We start from the raw sequence: 27,315 nt of genomic DNA on the forward strand, positions 1-27,315 counted from the left end.
TCAGCATCCAAACCCGTATCAAGTTTGCGAAGCAGAAGTTTCTGTAATAAATTTTAATGTCAAAATAGCTGCCACAAATCTTATCGAAATGCGCCCTTAACAGCAAACTGCTGCTATTTGAAGACCATTTGACCAACAAATTCCAAACATGGTAGTTATTGTCCCAGTAACAATGGAACACAAATATGTCAAAATGATTACGTTTGATAAAACAAGATGGCCGCCAGGTGTATGTTTACATCTGAAATTTAAAACTGTCTCAGTTGACAAACGATTTACTTGACTAACTCAAAACTTCACAAGCATCATCCTTGACACTGTAACAATACAACTGACTTTTAAGAAACTTGCGTTAAACAAGATGGCTGCCTGACGCATTTTTGAAAAAAATAAAAATTTCAAAATCTTCTTGCTGATTTTAAACTTGGCACATTGAGAACTAAACACGCTTAGGCGCGAACTTATACTGGGGCTTGGGAGCCGTAAAACTGCCTACCAGTTCTAGTTAATATTATTATTATTATTATTATTATTATTATTATTATTATTATTATTATTATTATTATTAGCAGATTCTCTTATCCAGGGTGACTTACAGTTGTTACAAAGTATCACATTACAGATAAAAGCAGTTATAAAATACAATAAAATCAGTAGTAAGAGCAAATTCAAATGAGATAAGATAAAAAAAAAAATATGGTAAATAATAAGCAAGTAGTACATATGATTTCAAATAAAAGAAATTTCAAAAAATGTGAATACAGATACTTTAAAGAGTAAAATCAAGTTCAAGATACAGAAAGAATAATTATATTTTGGATCCGGAGTAGAATACAACAAAGTGTTGAGCAGTTAGGTACAAGTACAAGATGGTGTAGGTATTGATACAGGTGGGTATATCGTAACTGTATTGGTACTGTACTGTTAATGAAAAGTTGATTAAATCAGAAAGTGGTTTCATACCGGTATATTCTACAACGAAACAAGCTGTACTAGTATCGTACCGATACAAATGTGAACAGGGATATAGTCCAGTGTAGTCAATAGTTGTTTTAAGTTCAAATATATAATGCTTGACTGTCCATTGGGTAACATTTTTTATAGTGTGGATGGCCTGAATAAAACACAGATAAGGCCATTTTATGAATGCTGTGGACATGTGTAAACATAAGAAACAAGCTTGGGTTTGGTGATTTACTCTTTATATTCTTCCCCTCTCTCCAGCATTGATGCATGCACTGGTGTTTGGCAATGTGACTGCTATCATACAGCGCATGTACTCCAGATGGTCCCTCTATCACACCAGAACAAAGGATCTGAAAGACTTCATTCGAGTCCATCACCTGCCACAGCAGCTGAAACAAAGAATGCTGGAATATTTCCAAACAACCTGGTCTGTCAATAATGGAATAGATGCTAATGAGGTATCTCCAAACAGTTTCCTTCATTTGCTGTTAAAAAACCTACCAATATATCCTGTAACCCTACATTAGAGTACCCTTTAAGCAAAGGCAGGTATGTTTCAGATACTGCTAACATTACTGTGTGATAGCTGTCATTTTATTTAAAGGTAAATGACAATGCCAATTTCAGAGCTTATTACCCAAAGTGTTGGTCACAATTGCTGTTTAGTGTAATATAGTACAGTACAGTGCAATAGAGTCATATTTGAAATGCTTAACACTTAAAACTCATTTCGGTGACATTCAACACAGTCCTATAATAACATTCATTGAAATTGAACAGGCATACATTAAAAACTCATGTGACACATAGGGCTAGATGTACTGGGCCAGTCAAAGTGCAAACATACCGCAATTTGCATTTTCATTACAACAATTCGCAAAGTGCACATTTTGTCGTATGACTTAAGAGAAAATATGTTAATGAAGAGAGCCGCAATATACTCCTTTACATATTATTTGCGTCGTCTTAGCGAGAGTTGTTCAAATAAAATAGTGGCAGTTGAGTTGTGGTTTGCTACAGCAGAGTGTTTGGGGTACGCTGCACATTGCTAACATTTTATTATTATTATTATTATTATTATTATTATTATTATTATTATTATTATTATTATTATTATTATTATTATTAACTTGGTCTACTTACTAGCCTAGACAATTAACACATAATAGATCATGGTCCTATACAGATGGTTCGAATGAGCTGGAGGGTTTAGTGGCACATGTGTGCAGTCGATTGTTCCCAACATGCTGGGAAGATCAGAAATGCCATAGAAATTTGTTTTCAAGGCTTGTAAGTACACCCTGACTTTAGTGAAAATTAGGTACTTGGGTGTTCGTCTCAAAATACTTTGAGCACAACTGGCAACACACGAGAAAAAGCAGACTGGGAAATGCCAGCAACGATTGTGACTGTTTAAAACATGCTTTCAAAAGTTCTTAACAAATTGATGCAATTGTAAATTCGCAATTGCCCACAGTTTTACTACATCTCATTACAATATTTGTGATCCTTCATTTGCATTCCTCTTTGCAATCTCCACCCTTTTTTGGCTTATTCCTGCAGGAACGCCCAGAATTACATATTAATTTAAGATTAAAGCACAAATAAGAACCTCGGCTGCAAAGCATTCGTTAAAATGATGCTAACAGTGTTGAGTTTGTTTAGTACATTTCACGTTACATTTCCAACTGGTTTGCATGTGGTTTGCAACGATTGCGACAGAATGAACACTTTAGTACATCCACCCCACACTGTCTAAACTGGAGAGTAAGTTACTCAATGGCCCAAAACCTTATCTGGAATGCGGTTGGTAGTAGGTTTTGAAAGTAGGCACTAATCGACTTATCTTTTGAATAATGTTTCATGAAAACAATTCCAATGTATTATACATCTTACTTCTTATTTTGTTTCCTCGAAGCTATTAAAGGATTTCCCAGATGAATTGCACTCAGACATTACTATGCACTTGAATAAGGAGATTCTGGAGCTGTCCCTGTTTGAGTCTGCTAGCCGCGGCTGCCTCCGCTCCTTGTCTTTACACATCAAAACCTCTTTCTGTGCTCCTGGGGAGTACCTCCTGCGGCAGGGAGACGCTCTGCAGGCTGTCTTCTTTGTCTGCTCGGGTTCCATGGAGGTACTCAAAGATGACATGGTCCTGGCCATTCTTGGTAGGTGAGCCCTAAATATCTTGCGGAAATATTCTCTTGCATTATACTGTTAGTTTTTTTTTTAGATCCAGTTCATAGTTTTATAAACTGCAATCGAATCATCCTGAGATAAAATTATAAAAAGTATGGATTGGGTGGGGATGAGGTGGAAGTTTGAATTAAAACTGCCATAACTTGTGTCATAAACCAATGTTTTTTGTTTTTTTGTATCAAGAAAAAGCACTGCTGAGAGGTGAATGTCATTAATGAGGCCTATTCTGAAACCACTGAGAGGTGACTCTCATTAATGAAGCCTATTCTGAAACCATTGAGAGGTGACTCTCATTAATGAAGCTTATTCTGAAACCATTGAGAAGTGACACTAATGAATGAAGCCTATTCTGAAACTACTGAGAGGTGACTTTCATTAATGAAGCTTATTCTGAAACCATTGAGAGGTGACACTAATTAATGAAGCCTATTCTGAAACTACTGAGAGGTGACTCTCATTAATGACATCTGTTCTGAAACCATTGAGAGGTGACACTAATTAATTACACCAATTCTGAAACCATTGTTTAGTCTTTCAGTGGGATGCGATAGTTGTTTCAAACAAACAAATGTAAATAAATAAGTAACATTGAAAAAGCTTTAGTGACAATGGCATTGCTGGGACAGTAATAGTGGAACACCCTTGTTCAGATAATTGACTGTGTTTCATTATTACCTAGTAACACACCACAGCAAAGTTATTATCCTTTACTTAAACCTTAAACATAAATGTTGTTATGTATTTGATTCAACCCATTAAATGCAACATCTTAGCAACATAAATATTAATGTCAATGTCTTGGAAAGTTTAGACATTTTTCAATGTTTTTCTGCAGATTCTGCTGACACAGTTGACATGATGAGGGTTTATTGAAATTGTGCCAGTGCTTAAATCGCTGATATAAATCTGCTGCTAGTTTCTAAGGAAAAGTGAAGTGTCACTGGGGACCTCTGTAGGGTTTATTATTGAATAGTCAGAACATTGTGAAATAGTATTTTCTTATCATGGGACTGTACTATATAATTTGCAATACTGAACCCTGTTCTTATAATTGAACTAAACTAGCTCTCCAGTACTGCATACGTGTGTGTAAATTAACTTGTTCATTTTTTTTATTCAACATTAAGAATTACAGCTTTTTTGTTTCATTTACAGATTGTGTTTATTCATTATGTTTAATAGCAACATATTAAAATAATGTATTTTTAAAGTACTATTTTATTTATGAATACAACCAACAGGAAACTCTCCAATGATTTTTCACGTCTCTTTTTTTGTTTGCAACAATTCTGTGTTTCTGTATGGTTTCGTTGCTCAAATGTTGAGTAATTCTCTTTTTAGACTGATATTTCTTTTATATACAGATATCAATTTCTGATGACAACATATTCATACATGTGAATATCTGCACATTTTTTATATACAGAAATACATATTTGATATAAAGGTGACAATTATTAACATCTATAAAAGAAAGCTAATTAAGAGAAAAATCTTGTATTTTATACAGATCAAGTTATACAAAGTTTAAATAAAAAGAATCGACATCTACGACACTTAGGGCCGTTAGATAAATTCCAGTCATAAATGTCCCTTTCCATTCTGTGCCTTGAAGCATTAGTATATATTTGTGTAGAATCACCTACAGCTTTTGACACCAAAGTCACTGAATTGCTGCAAATTGACCTCAAATGGAAGGGGAATGAAGTTGAAGTATTACGTGTAATTTCTTGACAGAAACTCCTGGCTCACTAATTTTTATTGTACTGCAAAGTATACAACACTGATATGATTTCTTTAAATCATTTCAAAGGAAAAGGAGACCTAATTGGAGCCAACCTTTCGATTAATGACAGAGTGATAAAAACCAACGCCGACGTCAAAGCTTTGACTTACTGTGACCTGCAGTGCATTAATCTGAAAGGACTTTATGAGGTGCTGGACCTGTACCCTGAATATGCACACAAGTTTGTGGAGAACATTCAGCAGGACCTCACCTACAACCTACGAGAAGGACATGAGACTGATGTGAGTGTCTGCTTTCTTTTGTAATATTAAAAGCAAACGATTCCAAGAGGTTTCACTTTTTTTGTATCGGATCTAATTTTGGTATCTACTGTATTATCTAAAGACTTTTGAATCTAAAGACAGAATGACTAGACACATTGCAGAATGACTAGACACATTGCAGAATGACTAGACACGCTGCAGAATGACTAGACACACTGCAGAATGACTAGACACACTGCAGAATGACTAGACATACTGAAGAATGACTAGGCACATTGCAGAATGACTAGGCACTGCAGAATGACTAGACATGTTACAGAATGACTAGACACATTGTAGAATGACTAGACACACTGCAGAATGACTAGACACATTGCAGAATGACTAGACACATTGCAGAATGACTAGACACACTGCAGAATGACTAGACACACTGCAGAATGACTAGACACATTGCAGAATGACTAGACACACTGCAGAATGACTAGACACATTACAGAATGACTAGACACATTGCAGAATGACTAGACACACTGCAGAATGACTAGACACATTGCAGAATGACTAGACACATTGCAGAATGACTAGACACATTGCAGAATGACTAGACACACTGCAGAATGACTAGACACACTGCAGAATGACTAGACACACTGCAGAATGACTAGACACATTGCAGAATGACTAGACACACTGCAGAATGACTAGACATGTTACAGAATGACTAGACACATTGCAGAATGACTAGACACATTGCAGAATGACTAGACACACTGCAGAATGACTAGACACACTGCAGAATGACTAGACACACTGCAGAATGACTAGACACACTGCAGAATGACTAGACACACTGCAGAATGACTAGACACACTGCAGAATGACTAGACACACAGCAGAATGACTAGACACACTGCAGAATGACTAGACACACTGCAGAATGACTAGACACACTGCAGAATGACTAGACACACTGCAGAATGACTAGACACACTGCAGAATGACTAGACACACTGCAGAATGACTAGACACACTGCAGAATGACTAGACACACTGCAGAATGACTAGACACACTGCAGAATGACTAGACACACTGCAGAATGACTAGACACATTGCAGAATGACTAGACACACTGCAGAATGACTAGTGTTTGCAGAATGACTAGACACATGCAGAATGACTAGACACGTTGCAGAATGACAGACCATGCAGAATGACTAGACACTGCAGAATGACTAGATTTGCAGAATGACTAGACACATTGCAGAATGACTAGACACACTTCAGAATGACTAGACACTGCAGAATGACTAGACACACTGCAGAATGACTAGACACACTGCAGAATGACTAGACACACTGCAGAATGACTAGACACACTGCAGAATGACTAGACACACTGCAGAATGACTAGACACTGCAGAATGACTAGACACACTGCAGAATGACTAGACACACTGCAGAATGACTAGACACACTGCAGAATGACTAGACACACTGCAGAATGACTAGACACTGCAGAATGACTAGACACTTTGCATTGTTGTGCTGTGTTTTTATTTCACTAATCAGAGGGCTTGTCGTTTATTCAACCATCAGTACCCCCATAACTTTTCTCTATTTGTGTATTTCACACAATTGAAGTTCATCTAGAACATCAGTATTTTATCATCAAAAGGAAAAATACCTACTCAGCTGTTGTCACGCATATGCATTGTCATGCTGTTTAGGGTGAGCATATAGCATAACGCTATTGTACTTTATTAAGGCTACATGTGAAGATTCAGTGCTGTCCTCAAAAGTGGCTATTCACATTCACAGAGGAAAACTACCCATTGCTTTGGTGTAGTCGAGTACTACAGTGTCATGCTACTTTATGAGACATAATGTAACGCTACGCTATAATACGTTACGATACGTTATGAATCGCTACGTTATGCTACGCTATGTTACTCTATGTTACGCTATGCTACGCTACCTTACGCCACGTTACGCTACGTGTCGGTATGCTATGCCACGTAATGCTACGTTACTGTACGCTACGTTACACTACGTTAGGCTATGCTACTATATGTTACACCACGCTAATCTGTGTTATGCTATGCTGTTACACTACGCTACGCTACTGTATGTTACGCTATGCTATGTTATGCTATGCTAAATTACACTAAATTACATTACATAAATTTCACATTTAGTAAAATCTGCAATTTTGTGTGGATTTTTTCTTTTTCTTTTTCTTTTTTTTTTTTAAAGCTATTACCTCTATTTTTTAGTACATATTATCTTGCAAAGGTTTTATGCTTCATTTATGCTTTTTTCTATAATTCTCACTATTGGAATCTCAGTGGTGTTTGTTTCATCCATGAATGATTGAAAAATAAACAAAGACATAAAAGATAATAAATGAAAGTATGCGTGACTGAAAAAATAATCAATTAAAATATTAATTAATTTATCAGTTAATTAATCAATTGTAGTCTGTATGGTGTCATTGAAGAAAGAAAATAAACAAGGGAGAACAATCTCTCTGCAAACAAGGTGCTTGCATCTCAGTGCACAAGTCCTGAACAAACAAATAATAAATAACTAAATAATACAGTGGATAACACCATTCAGTTTGTAACCCCAAGAAATCTAGGACACTTCATGTAAATAGTGTGTGTGTGTGTGTGTGTGTGTGTGTGTGTGTGTGTGTGTGTTTGTGTGTGTGCAATCACAGGTGTGGTCATTCCCCAGTTAGGTAATTTAGTGATATTTGGGGAGTGGCCACATGTATTTAAGGGAGGAAAAATTGTCTGTCTGTGTTTTTGTGTGAGTAAGTGAATGAATGAATGAATGAGTGAGTGAGTGAAGGAAGGCAAATCCTCAGCCTGACATTAGCGTCTGTAGTCAATATTGTTTTATTTCAATCTTTTATTTTGGCCCTCATGCCCTGTTTATTTTTTTTCGGATGTATGTATGTTCCTTTAATAAATGTGTGGTCCAGCGGTTAAAAACTGCAGCTTCTTGAGTCTGAGTCTCATTCCTGACACTATCCTGCCACACAGCTGATGTAGGTTTGCAAAGAAAAAGCAGAGTTGTAATTGTATCTTACTCTATAGAGTGGATTCTCGTAATAGCAGATTATACATTGCAAATTGGGCTATTATTGTGCAATGCCAGTGGCACATGCTTCACCATGATGGAAATCTGTGGGTAAATGCGAGGTAATTGTTGTTGTCCTCTCGTTTGTTATTTGCCCACATAGGAGTTGCAAAAAGCTTTTTTTTTTTTTTTTTTTTTTTTTACCTCTGCTGTCCCACAAATAATCACTGTATAATTCAGTTATACATGAAATTACTATTTGTTAATTGTAAACTATTTTAATTATTTGTGAGGTTTACTTTAGAATGAAAGCTCCTGTCGTGCTGCAGGACTGTATTTTAAATGTAAGTTCCCCCTTAGTGTTAGATCTCTCAAGATGCTTTTCTAGTGAAGCAGATGCTAGTTAAATGTGGCTGTGGTTTTGAAACATTGGGTTATTAGACTAATGTGGTCACACTTAGCTCTGAATATGTGAGGATTTGAGATCTTGCATGTGAATGTGGAAGAAGAAAAGGGTTGTGCCGCAGGTCATTATCTATGATAATAAGATCCCTGGAGCTTTATTTTAATCATCATCTTAAGACTGAGAGAACCCATTAATAAAACAAGTCTAATTTCGTCAGGCCATTTGCAGTATCATGTAGCAGTAACAGCCTTTACAGGATGCATTTACCCTCCCCCTCATAAAGTACTTACAGAAATCATTAAAACTACAAGCACTGTAAAGACCTGTGAACACGATGAATTAGGCAATTGAGCTCTGTTTGTGTTTGACTTACATTTGAAGGACAAAGTTCCTATTCCATACTGTTTTAAGCAATGTTTTGTTGAATTCATTTTGAATAATTAAATCAAGTCAGCAATTTGTGAAAAACTCTTTCGCCAATTTCAAAAATTGTTATTTGTTTCTAAATAAAAACAGGAGGGAGGCTGACATGCGGCAACTGCATGCAGTGCCTTGCAAAAGTATTCAGACCCTTCCATGGTGTCCTATTTTGTGAAATTACAAAATGATTCATCCACATTTTTTTAAACTTAATATTTTATTCAAAACTTGAATGCTCAAGCTGAAGACTTCTAAGGGTAAGATAAGTTACAGTAAATGTCAGCAAAAACTAAAGAGAAAAACTGAAATATGTTGATTGCATAAGTATTCAGACCCGTTAACTCAATATTTGGTGGAAGCACCTTTGGCAACAATTACAGCCGCAAGTCTTTTTGGGTAAGTCTCTACTAACTTTGCACACCAGCTTGGTGCAATTTGTGCCCATTCTTCTTTGCAGATTTGCTCAAGCTCTTTCAAGTTGCTTGGGGATTGCTTATGGACAGCAGTTTTCAAGTCTTTCCACAGATTCTCAATAGGTTTCAAGACAGGACTTTGACTGGGTGTGGCAAAGCGTAAGCCTTGCACATGGAAATATGTAGTTTATTGTATGTTTTTGTGTTAATTGTTAATATTGATTTAATTGTTTAGCTGCTGTGGCGCTCCGCCGGGGACGATTACCCATCTGCGTGGAGCAGCAGCTGAAAGCAATCAGCTGTTCCAGCAGGCGGGTGGGCGTGTCTCAGTGGAGCATCAGTATAAAAGCATGGCGATCGCTGTGATCGGGGCTCCTGCAAGGCCTACCGTTTTCACGGCACCTTTCATTTATAGTTTGTTGTACTGTTTTATTTTGCACTTTTTGTACAGCTTGATGTACTAGTCCTCTGTGTGTTACCATCGCTGGTAACGTCACATGACCACCTTTATTTTACTTTAGTTTGTTATTTGTTTGTTAATAAATCCTGCGCGCCTGTGCCGGCATTTCAACACCATGTCTGTCTATCTGTATGCTTGAACAGCGGCGACCCACACGCGTGACACGGAATAGACCCTGTCACACTGGGCCACTCAAGAACATTCACTTTCTTATTCTTAAGCCACTCTAGTGTAGCTTTGGCCTTGTGCTTTGGATCATTGTCCTGCTGAAAGGTGAATTTTCGCCCCAGTTTTAAGTCTTTAGCAGACTGAAACAGGTTTTCCTCTAGCATTTGCCTGTACTTGGCTGCATTAATTTTCCTTCAATCCTAACAAGCTTTCCAGTCCTTGCTAAGGAGAAGCATCCCCATAGCATGATGCTGCCACCACCATGCTTGACTATAGGGATGGTGTTGACTGGGAGATGTGCTATGTTGGGTCTGTTCCAAACGTAACGCTTAGCATTTAGACCAGAAAGTTCCAATTTGACTCATCTGACCAAAACATCTTTTGCCACATTTTTGCAGGATCACTCGGATGCTTTGTTGCAAACTCCATGCAGGCTTTGAGATGGCTTATTTTTAGTAATGGCTTCCTTCTTGCCACCCTGCCTTACAGGCTACTTTTGTGAAGTGTTCTGGATATTGTTGACAGATGCACATTTCCTCTCATCTCAGCCATTGAACTCTGTAGCTCTTTCAAAGTTGTCGTTGGCCTCAAAGTGGCATCCCTCACCAGTTTATTTATGCACAGCTGCTCAGATTTAGGGGCAGTGTCTGGGTGGTGCAATGCACCTTCCATTTCTTGAGGATTGAGTAGACTATGCTCACAGAGATATTCAGATACTTTGATATTTTTGTTGTAGCCTTCTCCTGTTCTGTGCTTTTCAATTATTTTATCACTGACTTGCTTTGAAAGCTCCTTGGTCTTCATGATTAAATCTTTGCTTGAAATTCACTACCTGACCAATGAACCTCACAGAGTAAGGTGTTTTTATTCTGAAATCATGAGAACCAGTAATATTGCACACAGGCAGAGGCCATATAACTAATTGTGTCGCTCATTGGGGTCATTTTGTGCACCTGAATCAATTTAGGTTTGCCACAGCAAAGGGTTTGAATACTTATGTTCTTTTTGTTTTTGCTTTGAATGTGTGGAGTCAGAGGTAATGAAATATAGGAAAAGTGTATATAACACATATTAATTCCTACAATGAAATTCAAAGTGTCATGACTGCAAGCTTTAACGCAACAAAATGTGAAAACTGTGAGAAACTATGAATACATTTGCAAGGCACTGTACATGTCAACAGTCCCTATGTTGGTTGAGACAGTCCTGATTTCCTAGCAAATGTCCCGTGTCCCTATGCATGAGATCGAAATTCTGCACAGTATAGTTAGTGAAAACCACACTCTGTGCTACTTCGTGAAGTGCTGTGCAATCCTCGTGCCTAAATACAACTATACTTACTCTGATATACAGAAGTTTATATCCCGTGTACCAATGTCTATACACCAACTGTTTAAACACACCACACGCAACACATAACAGATAATATACACAGGGGCGGGCACTTTGTTACATTTTGATGTTAATCATAAACAGTTCCGTGACATGTCCAAGTTGTCACACTCTTTTATACACCAACTCCTGAAGGACTACACGTACTCTGTCATTTACAGCGTGGGCACAGGGATACGTACTCCTGCTTTTCTGCACAGTCCTGAGTTAGTAGAAAATGACACGCTGTCCTGATGCAACTCTGCTTTAAACGTGTCATATCAATCACTTTTTGTGTGGAGCTCTTCAGTGAGGCTGACGCATCTGCTGATCACTAACTTACTGATATACAAAGGTAATAATGCTTCATTGTGTCTGTGTTTACTGTCATGATGGCCATGTGGAGTTGAGTTCAGTTGAGAGGATACGTCTATTACTATATGATAGAGTGTGAACAGTTTCCAAATGTTGGCAAGCACAGTGCCTTGAAAAAGTATTTGCCCCCTGCCTGATTTTCTGCATTTTTGCTAATTATTCCTGTTGAATTTGGTCAGATCTTTTTGTGGGTTGTAGTAGTATATAGAGGGAGTCTGAGAGAAAAAATGACACCAAAGTTTGGTGCTTCTTTCATTTGTTTGGTGTGAAAGGTAATCCAACATGCAATCTTCAGGTGTGAAAAACTTATTGCCCCGTTAGTTAACTCAACCCAATTAAAGGGATAATTAAGGTCAGCTGTTTGAATACTATGGTTAACAATCAGGCCTGATTTGGGCCAGTCCTGCCCAATATAAATCTGACTAACTTTGGCTTTTACCATCAGAGTGAAGTTGTCAGTACACAGGTTCTAGAGGCACATCATGCCACGACCAAAAGAAATTCCTGAAGACCTTCGGAAAAAATTTGTTGATGCCTATCAGTCTGGAAAGGGTTACAAAGCCATTTCTAAGTCTCAAGCTCCACCAAACCACAGTCAAAGCCATATTGTTCAAATCAAGAAAGTTTGGGACAGTATTGAATTCCCAGGAGTGGCCATCCTGCCAAAATCTCTCCAAGAGCAAGGCGTAAAATCGTCCAGGAAGTTACAAAGAACCCTAGAACAACATCAAGGAATCCTCAGGCCTCTCTCGCCTCGGCTAAGGTCAGTGTTCATGACTCCGCCATCAGAAAGACACTGGGCAAAAATGAGATTCATGCAGAGTAGCAAGGCGGAAACCACTGCTCAGTAAGAAGAACATGAATGCTCGTCTCAAGTTTGCCAAAAACACCTGGATGATCCTCAAGAGTTCTGAAACCATGTTCTATGGACAGATGAGTCAAAAGTGGAACTTATTGGCCAACATGGGCCCCGTTATGTCTGGCGAAAACCAAACACTGCATTCCACAGTACGAACCTCATACCAACTGTCAAGCATGGTGGTGGCAGTGTCATGATTTGGGGATGCTTTGCTACATGAGGACCTGGATGACTTGGCATCACTGAAGGAAACGTGAATTCTGCTCTGTATCAGAGAATTCTATAGGAGTGTCAGGACATCCATCCATGAGCTGAAGCTGAAACGTTGCTGGGTCATGCAGCAAGACAATGATCCAAAACAAAAAATCAAGTCTACATCAGAATGGATGAAGAACAAGAAATTTAAAGTTTTGGAATGGCCTAGTCAAAGTCCAGACCTAAACCCCATTGAAATGTTGTGGCAGGACCTGAAACGAGCAGTTTATGTTCGAAAACCCACAAATGTCACTGAATTGAAGCAGTTCTGCATGAAGGAGTGAAAATTCCAAAATTCCTCCACGGCACTGTGAGAGACTGATCAATAACTACAGGAAGTATTTGCAGTTATTGCTGCTAAAGGTGGCGCAACCATTTATTGAGTCTAAGGGGGCGATTACTTTTTCACACGGGGCCATTGGATGTTGTATAATGTTCTTTAATAAATAAATGAAATAAGTATCAACATTTTGTGTTATTTGTTCACTCAGGGTCCCTTTTCTCTAATATTAGATTTTGGTTGAAGATCTGATAACATTCAGTGTTAAAAATATGCAAAAATGCAGAAATTCAGACAGGGGGCAAATACTTTTTCACGGCACTATATGCAACTGTCCAGAGCTAATAGCTAAGTATTTTACTTTATCTGTTACTCTGTATTAGGGCTAATTCATAAACTCTAGAAGTAGTGAATTTCTCTTTATAATTTTACCTGTATATTGATAATAAACCCGGATTACTGTGACTTGAAATTGTTAGTTGAGTCTAGTAATTTTCATTCTCATGTCTCAATAAATATTAAGAAAATACTAGGCCTTGTTTACTTTACAAGAAGCACTTGCCCTTACTTGATGGAGCAAATTAGCAAAGGAACACTTTCCAGTAGGCAGCAGGGATGTAGAAGTTAAGAATAGCTATTGAATGACATGAATAATTATTAGAACGACATTGTAACAGACTGGTCAGATAGCCTGGCATAAGACTTTCAATGCACTTAAAAGGTAATTTGGCACCAGTGAAAGTTTCTGTGTAAATTTAGACTAAGCATCCAGTTTCTCAAAAATAACACAAAGATATGTCAGGAAATAACAATACAGTATAGTTCTGCATTTATTAAAAGTCTGTTTTGCAGAGCAGTTGCAGTAGCAAACTGTCTAACAACATCTACATACTCCAATACTGTCTTGTGACTAAACTTCAACAGGAATGAGATTGGTATAAGGGACCAACTTTTACAATTAATCTTATTTTGATCAAATCTATATGGTCAGTGAAGCTTAAAGTTGAATCTAACGTTGCTACCAACTGTACTAGCACTAATACAATCACATAACTGCATTATCAAGGTTTTAATGCAAACTGGCAATAAGAATGTTCAAACCGAGCTCTATGGAGCATAATAATGAAGCATCCCTGTAAGGGAGCCTATTTTTTTTTTTTGTTTGTTTTTTTTTTTTTTTTTTTTTGTAAATCTGTTGCTTCCATTGCTTTTCATAAACCATTGCATATTTTCAATGTTATGGAAACTCCCTGAGAAAAATATTTCACTTTGACCTGTGAACTAATTTGGCTGCCCTATGGTGGTCATGTGACTTTTTATTATATGATTTCCAAGGTCAAGTGGGTAGCGTAACATGGAGAATGAACCCTTTTGACAATATTGTACATTTGAGATATTCGCTTCATATCTGGTACACGGCTGAACTGCTGAATAAAAAGGGATTGTCGTGCGGGAAACTTAATCGAATATGTACTCTATAGGAAAAATAACTGCAGTATACTATAGTACGGTAATTACTAAGCATTTTTGATCTACTTAAGCTCATTCTTCTATTCTAGACAGCAGTGTTGTCTGTGGTGTTCAATACCATAGATACTGTACAAACCCTTAATTCCTTTTTCCAAGCATAAGCATAGTGGACTCAAGCAAAGACTGGAAATGAGCTATTTGTTCTGCTTTGTACAGTATAAACAGGGTTCTTTGTTTTCTAGGGGTCCACAAAATACCAAAATAAATCACTCACTTTCTTACGGAAGAGCATATATTGTTAATCAGATTGACAGCCGTTAAATTCACAGACATGCTTTAAATGCATACTTAGACTTTATCTAGCCATGGTTTGTAATTTAGTGTTTTCTTTTTCAGGGAATATCAAGAATGTCAAAAAAACCGTCAATGTCTCAGGTATGTTTTTAACTTTGATGTGTGGACATATCAGTAAGCCAGATGTTCTAGAAAGTAACCAGTGTCGCCTTTTTAATATATACAATATGGGTACATTTGTGTGTGTTTGTGCTTTAGATTGTAGTTGTTTCTACACTGTGGTAACGTTTGCGTGAGTGTGTTTTTAATTGATTTTTTTTTTATCGCAACGAATGACAGCACCATTAAAGCAGTGATTGTGGTCCTTTGTGATTCCCATAAATGATTAAGCACAGCACAGTTAAACAATAACTCTTGTTCCCCGTTATTGTACAGTTGATTACAACATCTTTATGTGCCTTTCAGTCAGGTATTTTCAAGTCTATTGTCATTTAAAAAAACACATCATTTTATAGTTATTAAATCAACTAAAATTTGATCTTTATTTTTTGCATTCTCCACATCACTAAAGGAGGGGTGCACAAGCTTTTTAGTGTTGGACCACTGGCTGTAGGCTACATTTAAGTTTTCCACATTAATTCATACAGCATGGGGCGGTGCTACTCACTCACATCGCATCTCGCAGGTACCACATTTCACATTTAAATTGGTGATGAGAGCTAAGCACACATTTATGTTTATAAAAAGCTTGACAGCATTACATGACTTGCTTGTTCATGGCTGTCCTAATTTAAAAGAACAAGCTCACTGCAGCCCTATAAAAAATCAGATCTTAATAATGCTGCACCAAAAATTAAAAACCACAGAGCTCTCCTCACTGTATCAATCAATCAATCAATCTTTATTTTATATAGCGCCTTTCATAGAGGACCACCATCACAAAGCACTTTACAAGATGCAGTAACCACAAGAACATCCATAATACTTTAAATACAGAGAAATGCATCATACATTAAATACAATGGGAAGTGAATCATACATGACAGTAGCATAATAGGTGAAATTGTAACAGCAACACTGCAGCTAACAGCAGATATTAAAAGAGCATGGAAAGCAAGTATTGTATTGTGTTTAGCAATGTTAATAAGTAGCTCAATACATCAAAACATGAGATAGATTAAAGTTAAACATGGATTTGGGTGGTATTTAGATCTCTCAGGCCATTATTTATATATGGAGTGTTTATATGGGTTACCTTGCATCAAGAATACCATGTATTCAAACTATGCTGTCTGACAGCAAGATGATTGGTAACTAACTTCACTATCTTCAGAAGGATGCATCCACTGCTTGTTTCCAGGCCTTGTTAGTTAAACTGCACCACTCTCAGTTTGCATTCTGTCTCCACATATGGGTTGGAACTCCTGTGCAAGTCTTGTAATGGGTCTCTATTAGTGACAGGGCTTCTTTTGGGTGTAGCACGTCAAGCTTTTTTAATGTACACATGTTGGCTGGTATTCGGATCCTCAGATTGTGGTCCATCTTCACCAGCATAGCCTTACACTTTTCCTTCACCAGCTCAATGGCAATTTCTTTGGGGCTGGCATGATATTCAATGCAGTGGAGGAGTGTGTGCATGTGGATGGCAAAGGAGTCAAGTGTAAGGCAGGACTTGGTAAAAGGCATGTACTATTGTCTGTTGCAGTTGGCCATCATTGTCAGAAGGCAGGGTTCATATTTTTAAAAGATCATGAGAACACTATGGAAAGTACTAAGGAGCTCACTACAGAGGACGGAAAATCCTTCATTTTTAGCTGAAGCCCTCTATTTAAAAAATATTCCCCCCATGCAACATTTCCCCCTATTTATTCCCCCCTACATATGATTGGAGTGCCTGTGATAACTGCTGTGCTATGCAGTAAAACAGTGAATTGTAATTGTGAGCTGGCTCCCTGGCTGCAGCTCCCAATCTCTATGCTACACGTCTGCAGAAACAAAAACAACTAAACTTACATTTGCCAATCTGCTGGTCCTTTTTTTGGTAGCTAAATCTTGTAGCCATTTTAGCATCAGAAGCTGCGTGCGTAATACACTAAGCGTAATTCATCACGTGATTACAGGTGCGCTCATCTGGTTTGACAGTACGGTTGATCAAATAATCAAAGATTGGATAATTGACTCTCTACTCTGTGTGTGTGTGTGTGATACAGTATTATATATATATATATATATATATATATATATATATATATATATATATTATATATATATATAAACGATCCTCGCACTCACGGAGTTCGTTGCCCCTTTAAAATAGACCCAGGACACAAAAATTGATTTTTTACAGCGCTGACGCGCACTTTTTAATAAACTCAGAAATGAAAACAAAACAAACACCTAGCTCCCTCTTGGAGCTCTGACTAAACATAGACTGGTTCCTCACTAAACCACAGGACGGCTAAGCCGTTTACCTGCCACACAAAAACTCAAACTCGCGTTCCACACAATACCTTCCTTTGATACGACTGCTCTCACATACACACAGTCGGGCTCTTTCCTCAGCAGCAGCCCGGAACAGACTGCAAATAGGTGCAGGGGATAACTAAACAATAAAACAATTACACAATTAAACCCTTAGCCCATTCACCCAAATGTGCATTCTCACAAGGTTTTTAGCAGGGAAGGATTTTAACCCCCTATAATATATATATATATATATATTTTTTTTTTTTTTTTTTTCTCACAGACAACCTCTCTCTCCAACACCCCCCTCATACTAAGAACAAAAGAACAAGGGCCTGTTTTTATGCAGTGTGGCTGAAGCTTAATTGATAGGTAATTACCCACATTTCATGCAAGGACTCGTTAAGGCAGGATCCCTTTTTCTCTGCCAACCACCACTCACACCCATACACACACACACACCCATACACACACACACACACACTTCTCTCCATTTCCCACACTGAAAGCATTTTGTGTGGCTTCTTTTGTAGGTTTAATGTTTATTATTATTATTATTATTGTTGTTGTTGTTGTTATTTGTTATTGTTATTATTAATGCTCAAAAAACAGGGGAGAAAGGAAGGGCCTCAAAGATAGAAATTAACAAGAACAATTGAAGTCTAAATCGTTATTTTGTTAACTTTAACAATTAGAAGTGAGTGACTTTCTGACGTAAACAAGTTGCATTTAAGATCCAAAGGAACAAGAACATTAAAAGAAAATACTTGCTGTACAACATTTATTTCAACCCTTGTGCACAGGTACTAAAAAATAGATTGCACTTGAAATTATATATATATATATATATATATATATATATATATATATATATATATATATATATATATATATAGAGAGAGAGAGAGAGAGAGAGAGAGAGAGAGAGAGAGAGAGAGAGAGAGAGAGAGAGAGAGAGAGAAAGTGCCTATAGAAAGTCTACACCCCCCTGAACTTTTTTCACATTTTGTTGTGTCAGTGCCTCAGAGTTTCATTTTTTTCCTACTTATCTACATACCATACTCCACACTGTTAAGGGGAAAAAAGTTTTTATTGAGAACATTTATATATTAAAAATACAAAACTAAAAGATCATAATTGGATAAGTCTCCACCCCCCTCAGTTACTTGGTGGAAGCACCTTTGGTGGAAGCACCTTTGACAGCAATTATAGTATTTATAGTATATTATAGCAATTATAGAGTCTATTGACATAGGTCTCTACCATCTTTGCACACCTAGGTTTGGCAGTATTTGACCATTCTTCTTTATAGAACTGTTCAAGCTCTGTCAAGTTCCTTGGGGAGCGTTGATGGACAGCAATCTTCAAGTCATGCCACAAATTTTCTATTGGATTTAGGTTGGGGCTCTGACTGGGCCACTCAAGGACATTTACCTTTTTTTGGGTCGTAGTCATGCTGAAAGGTGAACTTCCATCCCAGTTTCAGCTTTCTTGCAGAGGGCAGCAGGTTTTACTCAAGGACTTCTCTGTAAATTGCTCCATTCATTTTCCCTTCTATCCTGACAAGTGCCCCTGTCAAGTTTCACAGACCCTATTTTACCATCCTTGTCTAAAAAAAGAAAAACTAAAAAAAACCCATTCACCTAATTTTGCTTGGCAGGTGCCGTTTTGTTCAGTCTCAAGCATTGGCATCTCTGGGTTTGTGAAACCAGCAATTAAAGTTCACTTATTATTTGGTATGCTTTCTAATTTCAGGTGTAATCTGAAGCTTAACTTCATTCAATTTGGGTTCCTGAACAAAAAATCAACGCGGCAGTTGATCCCAGATTCCTGCCACTTCTCAGCTTTTTTTTCTTTTAACTTCTCCTCACTTTCATCTCTTTGTAAAGTCTCACATTACAGAATATCACATTTCAGAATATCACATTACAGAATATCACATTTCAGAATATCACATTACAGAATATCACATTACAGAATATCACATTTCAGAATATCACATTACAGAATATCACATTTCAGAATATCACATTACAGAATATCACATTACAGAATATCACATTACAGAATATCACATTACAGAATATCTGTATGTAAGTCTTATATTGTATAAGTCTTACAGAAGCTAGTGTAATGTCGTATAGTGTAAGTCTTATAGTGTAATGTCTTATAGTGTAATGTCAGAATATAGTGTAAAGTCTATGATAAGTCTTAGTGTCATGTCTTATAGTGTAATGTCTTATAGTGTAAGTCTTTATAAGAGTCTTAAGTACAGTATATGTCTTACAGAATAATCACAATTTCAGTGTACAATCACTCACATTACAGAATATCACATTATAGAATATCACATTACAGAATATCACATTACAGAATATCACATTACAGAATATCACATTTCAGAATATCACATTACAGAATATCACATTACAGAATATCACATTTCAGAATATCACATTACAGAATATCACATTTCAGAATATCACATTACAGAATATCACATTACAGAATATCACATTTCAGAATATCACATTACAGAATATCACATTTCAGAATATCACATTACAGAATATCACATTACAGATAAGAGCAGTTGTAAAGTACAATAAAATCAGTAGCAAAAGATCAGATTCAAATAAGAGCAGAAAATAGAGAACACAGTAAATAATTACATGTAAGAGCGGGTTTGACTAAGAGCAGTTAACTTATACTAAAAATATTTGCTTATATGAGTAAAGTCCATTAAGAGCATGTAGTAAGTATGATAAATGGATGAGAATGATTTCAAATAAGAGCAATTACAAAAAAACCTGAATACAGATACCTATAAGAGTAAAATCAAATACAAGATACAGGAAGTAAGGAGCAGTTGGGCTCAACTCAGTTTCAAGAGCCATATGCGACAAAAGGTTTGAACCTTCTCATCAATGTCCCCCAGCCTTATGAAGGTCAAAGTATACCTTTTCATCTGTTACCATGACAGGCCAATGATAAGAGTGGACAGATTAAAATGAGAAAAAAGGAAAAAAAGTGAAACCTCTGTGCATATTGTACATTCAATTCTATAATAAATTAGCATGTTATTCAATAAATTATTCAAAGGTGTGTAATGGAGAACGTGTCATGTTAAAACGTATTATACCAGCTTCAATCTGAAATAGCATCACGCTATTAATAATTTTTCTGTGGAGGACTTCTAAATTTACTGGGCTGATAGAAAACGTCAGTACCTGACCTCATTTCATTGAATAAAACATGATTTGCTGTGAAAAAGCAATATGGCTATGAAGGACTGTTTAGATTGTAGCTTTTTCAGGGACATATGCCAAAATATTTTAATAAAAGTGTTAGTGTGAAATCTCAAGACCTTTTGTCCTTCATCTCCTGCATCTCTGCTGTACCACTGCAATGGATATTTTTGGAGCAGTTACAGTACCAGGTACTGCAGTTATTGAAAAGACAGACAAAAGAGATGGGAAAATAACTTTCAATAAAGTTATTTCGAAGAAATATAGGAAACTTTTATACAGATTGATATCAGAGTGAAATCAGGAGGTGTATTGTCATTAATCTTGTGTGCCTGAATGTATGTAATTGAGAAATTAATTGAATCCATTAATGGGGTGGACCTGATCAAAGCAGGCTAGCTCTAAGACGTCTGTGTGGATAGGAATATGAAGCATATAGAGGTTGATTAATTGCTAATAGTGGCACTGTATGTGTGTAGATGTATGGAATATGTTTACAATATGTTTACAATGTTTACATGATTACAATAGGTAAATACATGCTGCTTTTGTTTGTATTGAGGAAATATGGTAAAACACAAACGTAAGGCCAAAGCGCTTTACTTTTGCACAGGCGCAATTCTGTTAGCACTGACCAATGAAGAAAGAGCGGTGCCCTGTCCTTTCTTGTCTGCTGTTAGTGCCAGTGGTCATGATAACCTTCAGGGTGTGGCCTCATTTGCATGTTAGCTTTGAGCGATTTTGATGACTCCCCAGATGGGTTGGGGAGTCTGTGTCTCAAACTAATCAAGTAAGGGGAGGTTTATTTGAAACACAGGCACTGCCGATCCCATTACAAAAAGGGAACAGCAAGTGTTGAAAGAGCAAAAGAGAGAGTGAGACACTTTTTCCACGCAATTTATATTCTATATATTTCTTATATTGTAAAAGAAGTAATAACTATAGCCCCGCCTGTGATGTCATCGAAATCGCTCAAAGCTAACATGCAAAAGAGGATGAGGCAAAGTATGTCACCAGAATCGTATATCAGGGCAAGGACAGTTTGCTCTTTTTTTGCGGTGTGGTTTAGTTTTTTCAATATCAGGGGCACACGTGTTTTGCCCTTGCATTATAGGGTTACCCCATCATCAAAAACAGACACATAATGATAATATTAGAAGTGCACTCTGTGTGGGAGTACAGTCGGGCTAGACATCTACACTGACAAACATAAAGCCAACCAAGCTGTTTGTTTGACAAGATGATTCATGGGTTTCTCTGGGTTTTTTTTTTTTTTTTCTCAAAATGCTCTAGATTGGCAAAAGCAATTGGAAGGTCTGCAGCAGACATGCCCTATTTTTAAGAATGGATGTTACCCAAAAGTCCTTGAATTTAGCAGCAACGTGCACTATGATGATAGATTATGTAGTTTTAAACACAGGTACCACAGGTCCACATAAGCAGGGCCGGCTTTAGGCTTTACGGGGCCCTTCGCGGTGATGATTAAGTGTGGGGTCAAGAACATCAAGCATGCTGCAGTAACACCCGCATCTTAAAGTTAACATATAGCTCCATCATGTAATCATATGCACCTGCATTACCAGTTATTAACTCGAATCGGTGACTTGGGCTCGAGTCCGACTCGACTCACTTTATTTGGGACTTGGGACTTGAGACTTGAATTGAGACTTGAACAAATTGACTTGAGACTTGACTTGGGACTTGGATTACTTGACTTGAGACTTGACTTGGGACTTGATGAAAATGGCCTGACAACAATAAAAATTCAATCCCTACACTGGCATTACAGCTCGTGTTGCACCCTCGCTCTGCTAGTCCTCTTGCTCTCTCTCTCTCCCTCTCCAGCTCGTGCAGAGCGTTCGTGTGTGTGTGTGTCTGGTTCCTGACTCAGCGCTACCAGATTTCTTTTGCAATGCTCCACCAAATTTTGGAAGTAACCGACCAAAAAGTAGCCAGATTGTGCTTTCTTAACCAGCCCAAAACAGCCAAAAACCTGTACTTATATTTAAGACTTAAATATATATTACAAAGCATACATAAATGCCACATATTTAAAAATAACACAGGTAAGTAATGTTATAAACAATTTATTTATGAATGAGCTTTGCTTGTCTTTTCTCACAATTTACAGTACAAGCGCTGCTGTTTCTTATGTGATGAGATCAAATGATTGCAGATCCACAATTTATTTATTTATTTTATTCAGAAGGTAAAATTAAATTGTCCTGAAGTGTCAGCGTATAGTCTATAAAACAATAAATAAAAAATAAATTCTAATTATATTTGTACTAATACAGGTCTTAATTTGTTACAGATTTTAAAAAAACTAATAATTTTTTTTTTTATTTCTCCCTATATTACAATCAAATGCATACGAGTGTCAATCATCTGTAAGAATCCCCCTATTAACCAGTCCTGAGGGGTCATCATTTTTTTCAGCCGGATTTGCTGAATGCAAGTGTGAGCATTTGTGTGATTTGCCATTTTATTGGATGCTGAGCTCCAGAACAAAGTCACGGCCCAGGGGGAGGGCGTGGTAGAGTATAAGGGCATTGTGGTGATTGAAGTCCTGCACTGATGAGACCTCTTAATCAATAAGAATAGAAAAAAAAAAAAAAAACATGCAAGGTAAAAATAGCCAAACTGCCAAAGACAGTGTTTACCTGCTTGAATACTTTCAAAGTAAGCCAAATGTGAAACTGTTGTCTGTAAAAGTAAGCATGTCTGCTATTTTTTAAAATTTGCTTACTTATCTTCAGTTTCAGACTTGTTTGTATATTTCCTTCAGAGACAGTAAGATATTACTTTTGAATAAGGCAGTTAATATTTTTTCGAGTACAGATGCGCTGGATGAGGAGACAATTACTTTGAATAATCCGGTAAATCACTTTGGATAAGGTGTCAGATAAATGAATTATTATTATTATTATTATTATTATTATTATTATTATTATTATTATTATTATTATTATTATTAATAACTGTAATAATAACTGTATCCTGGACCTTCCAGTAAAGAAATAACCACCATAATGACTTCTCTGCACCTGCGAAGGATTTAATTTTGTCTCAAAAACATTGTATAGCAACCTCTCTATCCATTGCATTTTATTTCTTGTTTTTCTCTCCTTCTCTAAAAACTTGTTTTTAGTCAGAGGGTAAAGGAAACGGATGCCTAAACCGGCAGTGTCACTCGATTATAGAAGATGAGGAAGATGAAGACGAGGAGGGTGAATGTACACCACTTTCTCCTGCTTCACTTGACTGCAGAGCACCCCACAAGACCAGCAGCACTTTCTCTTCAAGGAAAGTACAAGACACATATCCTGACAGGATCTGCAGTTTACATTCAGATACAGGAGCCAGACTTGAAACAGAGTCATCAAGCAATATCAGGAACCAGGGGGAAAGCCTAAAATTACATTTATCAACTGTGAACAACATCGGTTCTCCGGATCTCAGCCCAAGGTTATTAGCACACACACATAAAATTCTCAATTTTCATGATTTACATTTTTGTTTATTTTGTTTGACTACAGCAGTATATTTATTTCTTTATTGCATTTATATAGTGCTTTTTATACAAAAGTATCACAAAGCACTGTACAGTACATAGCAGAAAAAAAGAACAAACCACAATACATGTCGCACACATAATACTATAATATACACATAATTATGCAAAAGCAGCAATTTTACATTAAAACATTAAAACCCAGTTACATTAAAAAGTTACATTAAAACCCAGTAAGATGTTTTCAGTTTTGACTTGAAAACTGTAACGGTCCCAGCTTCTCTGACAAACGAAGGCAGAGCATTCCATAATTTAGGAGCCCTACAAGTAAAAGCTCTCCCTTCTTCTCCCGTGTTGCTTTTGTTGACTCTAGCAATAACCAGCAGCCCTGAATCCTGTGATCTCAGAGTGCGGTTTGGAAAATATGGGGTCAGTAACTTTTGCAAATAACTAGGTGCTAATCCATTTAGAGCCTTGTTAGTTAACAGCAAAATCTCCAAATCAGTTCTATACTGAACAGGGAGCCAGTGTAAGAGGTTTGGCTATATTTCTCAAATGGTAAAAAGATACTTTAGTATCTTCCATAATAAGAGTCTCAAATGACAGATCAGGATCAAAGATGACCCCCAAACGTTTAATTTCTAGTTTAAGTTTTGATGAGAGAGTGCAAGGGTTGTGCACAGAGAGTGCACATTTCCTTTTAGTTGGTTCTGTGATCCCAATAGCATAACCTCTGTTTTGTCTGAATTCAACATTAGAAAATTCTGTGACATCCAGTGCTTGATGTCTGTAAGGCGAGTAGCTAATAACACCCAGGCAGAGGAAAATCCTGGCTTTAGGGACAAATATAGCTGAGTATCATCAGAATAGCAATGGAAGTTCACTCTGTGTCTGCGGATAATGTCACCTAACGGTAGCATATATAATGAAAACAGCAAGGGATCTAGAATGGAGCCCTGTGGAACACCACAGACAACTTCTGATAATGCCAATGCTACCTCCCCAATCTCAAATATACCATTTAGAGTTTGTAATTGAATTGCAATTGAATTCTCTCTAGAACCTTATCTAAGAATGGTAGGTTGGAGATTGGCCTTTAGTTATTGAGGACTTTAGGGTCCAAGTTGTATTTCTTAATCATAAACTTTACCACAGCGACCTTAAGAGCTGAGGGAACTATACCAGAGGAAAGTGAACTGTTTATAATTTGTAAAATGTGGGTATTAATAACACCAGGAACATCTTTTAATAGTTTTGTAGGAGTAGGATCAAGAGAGCATGTAGCAACTCTCATATATCAAATTAGCTCTGGCAGTTACTGTAATTAAAGAAAAGGCCCCCATAGTAGCCTTAATAGGTGTAGTTGGTAAAATTGTGCTTAATAGAAGGGGTCTGTAGAATATCATTTTGGACGTGTAGTATTTATAGCAGTATATCCTTGGTTCACCTAAAAAAAAAGAAGTTATTTTTGTCTTACTGACAAGCATGAGCAAGCAGAAAATTGTCATATAATGGACTTCCACTCTAAAAACAACAGAGTGGGCGTTGTAGTGACTTTGTTATTTATTATTGTAGCAGGATAGCTTCATGAATGAAAGAAAGAGACAAGAAACTGTAGTTAAAGCACTGCCGCACACCGCACACCGCACACCGCACACCGCACACCGCACACCGCACACCGCACACCGCACACCGCACACCGCACACCGCACACCTACTCCTCCACCAAAGGAAGGCTTTCCCCTTCCTTATATACATGTGGCCACTCCCCAGTTAGCACTAAATTACCTAATTGGGGAATGGCCACACCTGTGATTGTTGGCAGGGACAGATTCAACCCTATCCCTACCAACCTTACATTCCCACACACACTATTTACTGCAGCAGGGCTTGTGCCCTGCCACAATTGTAATGAATCAGACAATTCTACTTTGATAAATTATTCAAATTACACGGTTTATTGATTAACAAAAGATTATTCTTAACAAATAATTATATCCATTATAGTAATTGGTTACTCAAGATAAAGAAACATCAAAATTATTGCAACACAATTTTCTAGGCGAGAAATGGTAGTCACCTATCTCAGGGTTTCCCAATCCTGATCCTGGGGGACCCCTGTGTCTGCTGGTTTTCATTCCAACTGAGATCTCAGTTATTTAATTGAACCCTTAATTGAACTATTCATTAGCTTAATTATACCTTTTTAACTTGGAATTGGCAACTTTTTAGGAGCTGAGAATAATTAAAAAGGTATAATTAAGCACATTATTAGTTTAATTAATGGTTTCATTAAATAGTTGAGATCTCAGTTGGAATGAAAACCAGCAGACACATGGGGTCCCCCAGGACCAGGATTGGGAAACAGTGCCCTAGCTTACAGTGAAAAGAGTAATTAGCCATATTACCTTTCTAACTGGGAATGCTCTCTCTGGCAGGTTATGGAGATGTCAAGACCCAATTAACTAATTTGGTTGTTTTCTCAGTTACCCTTATATAGTATCCCAAAACCTCAATCCCTGCAGATTGTATAGTCTAAACATCTATATACAGATTCTATATTCTAAACATCTGTTTGACATCTGTCTCAAATTATGCTGAAACAGCACTTTCACATATAGAATGGACTTTTACAATATGTATTCCCTTTCTCCACTCAACAGTGGACCACTGTTAGACCCTTGAGTCTTTACAATTCCATTCCTTTACACACAGAGACAATATCAAATGTTCATTTTAATGCTACAGTGTAACCAAACAGAGGTTGCTTTGGCCTTGGTGATGTTCTGGATATCTTTACGTGTGCTAATTACTGCTTGCTTGATATCATCAGTAAGTTCAAAGTACCAAATTATATTTAAAAAAAAAAAAAAGACTCAAGCAGATCACACAGCTTATTTCTTATCCTTTACACGTGTTCACACAGAAAATAGACAGAAAACATGTGTAAAGGATAAGAAGTAAGTCAATAACTTGGTTTAAAACAAAATGCTTTTTTTTTTTTTTTACAATCTTTAAACAGGTTTGTTGATGGCACTGAAGATGGTGATGGCACA

The 27,315-nt window shown here is 37.1% G+C and overlaps 1 protein-coding gene across 1 annotated transcript in view; it reads left to right on the plus strand.

Annotated features, from left to right (window-relative positions):
• Positions 1-26,944, plus strand: part of kcnh8 (potassium voltage-gated channel, subfamily H (eag-related), member 8) — a 71,170-nt gene extending 44,226 nt beyond the window's left edge. Inside the window, exons 10-15 of the mRNA XM_041242613.1 lie at positions 1,225-1,424; positions 2,885-3,134; positions 4,979-5,193; positions 15,137-15,175; positions 23,897-24,213; positions 26,923-26,944. Coding sequence (XP_041098547.1) covers positions 1,225-1,424; positions 2,885-3,134; positions 4,979-5,193; positions 15,137-15,175; positions 23,897-24,213; positions 26,923-26,944 — 1,043 coding nt within the window. The remainder of the gene's footprint in view (positions 1-1,224; positions 1,425-2,884; positions 3,135-4,978; positions 5,194-15,136; positions 15,176-23,896; positions 24,214-26,922) is intronic.
• The last annotated feature ends 371 nt before the right edge of the window (positions 26,945-27,315 follow it).

The sequence above is a fragment of the Polyodon spathula genome, chromosome 3, assembly GCF_017654505.1.
Source record: "Polyodon spathula isolate WHYD16114869_AA chromosome 3, ASM1765450v1, whole genome shotgun sequence".
NCBI lineage: Eukaryota > Metazoa > Chordata > Actinopteri > Acipenseriformes > Polyodontidae > Polyodon > Polyodon spathula.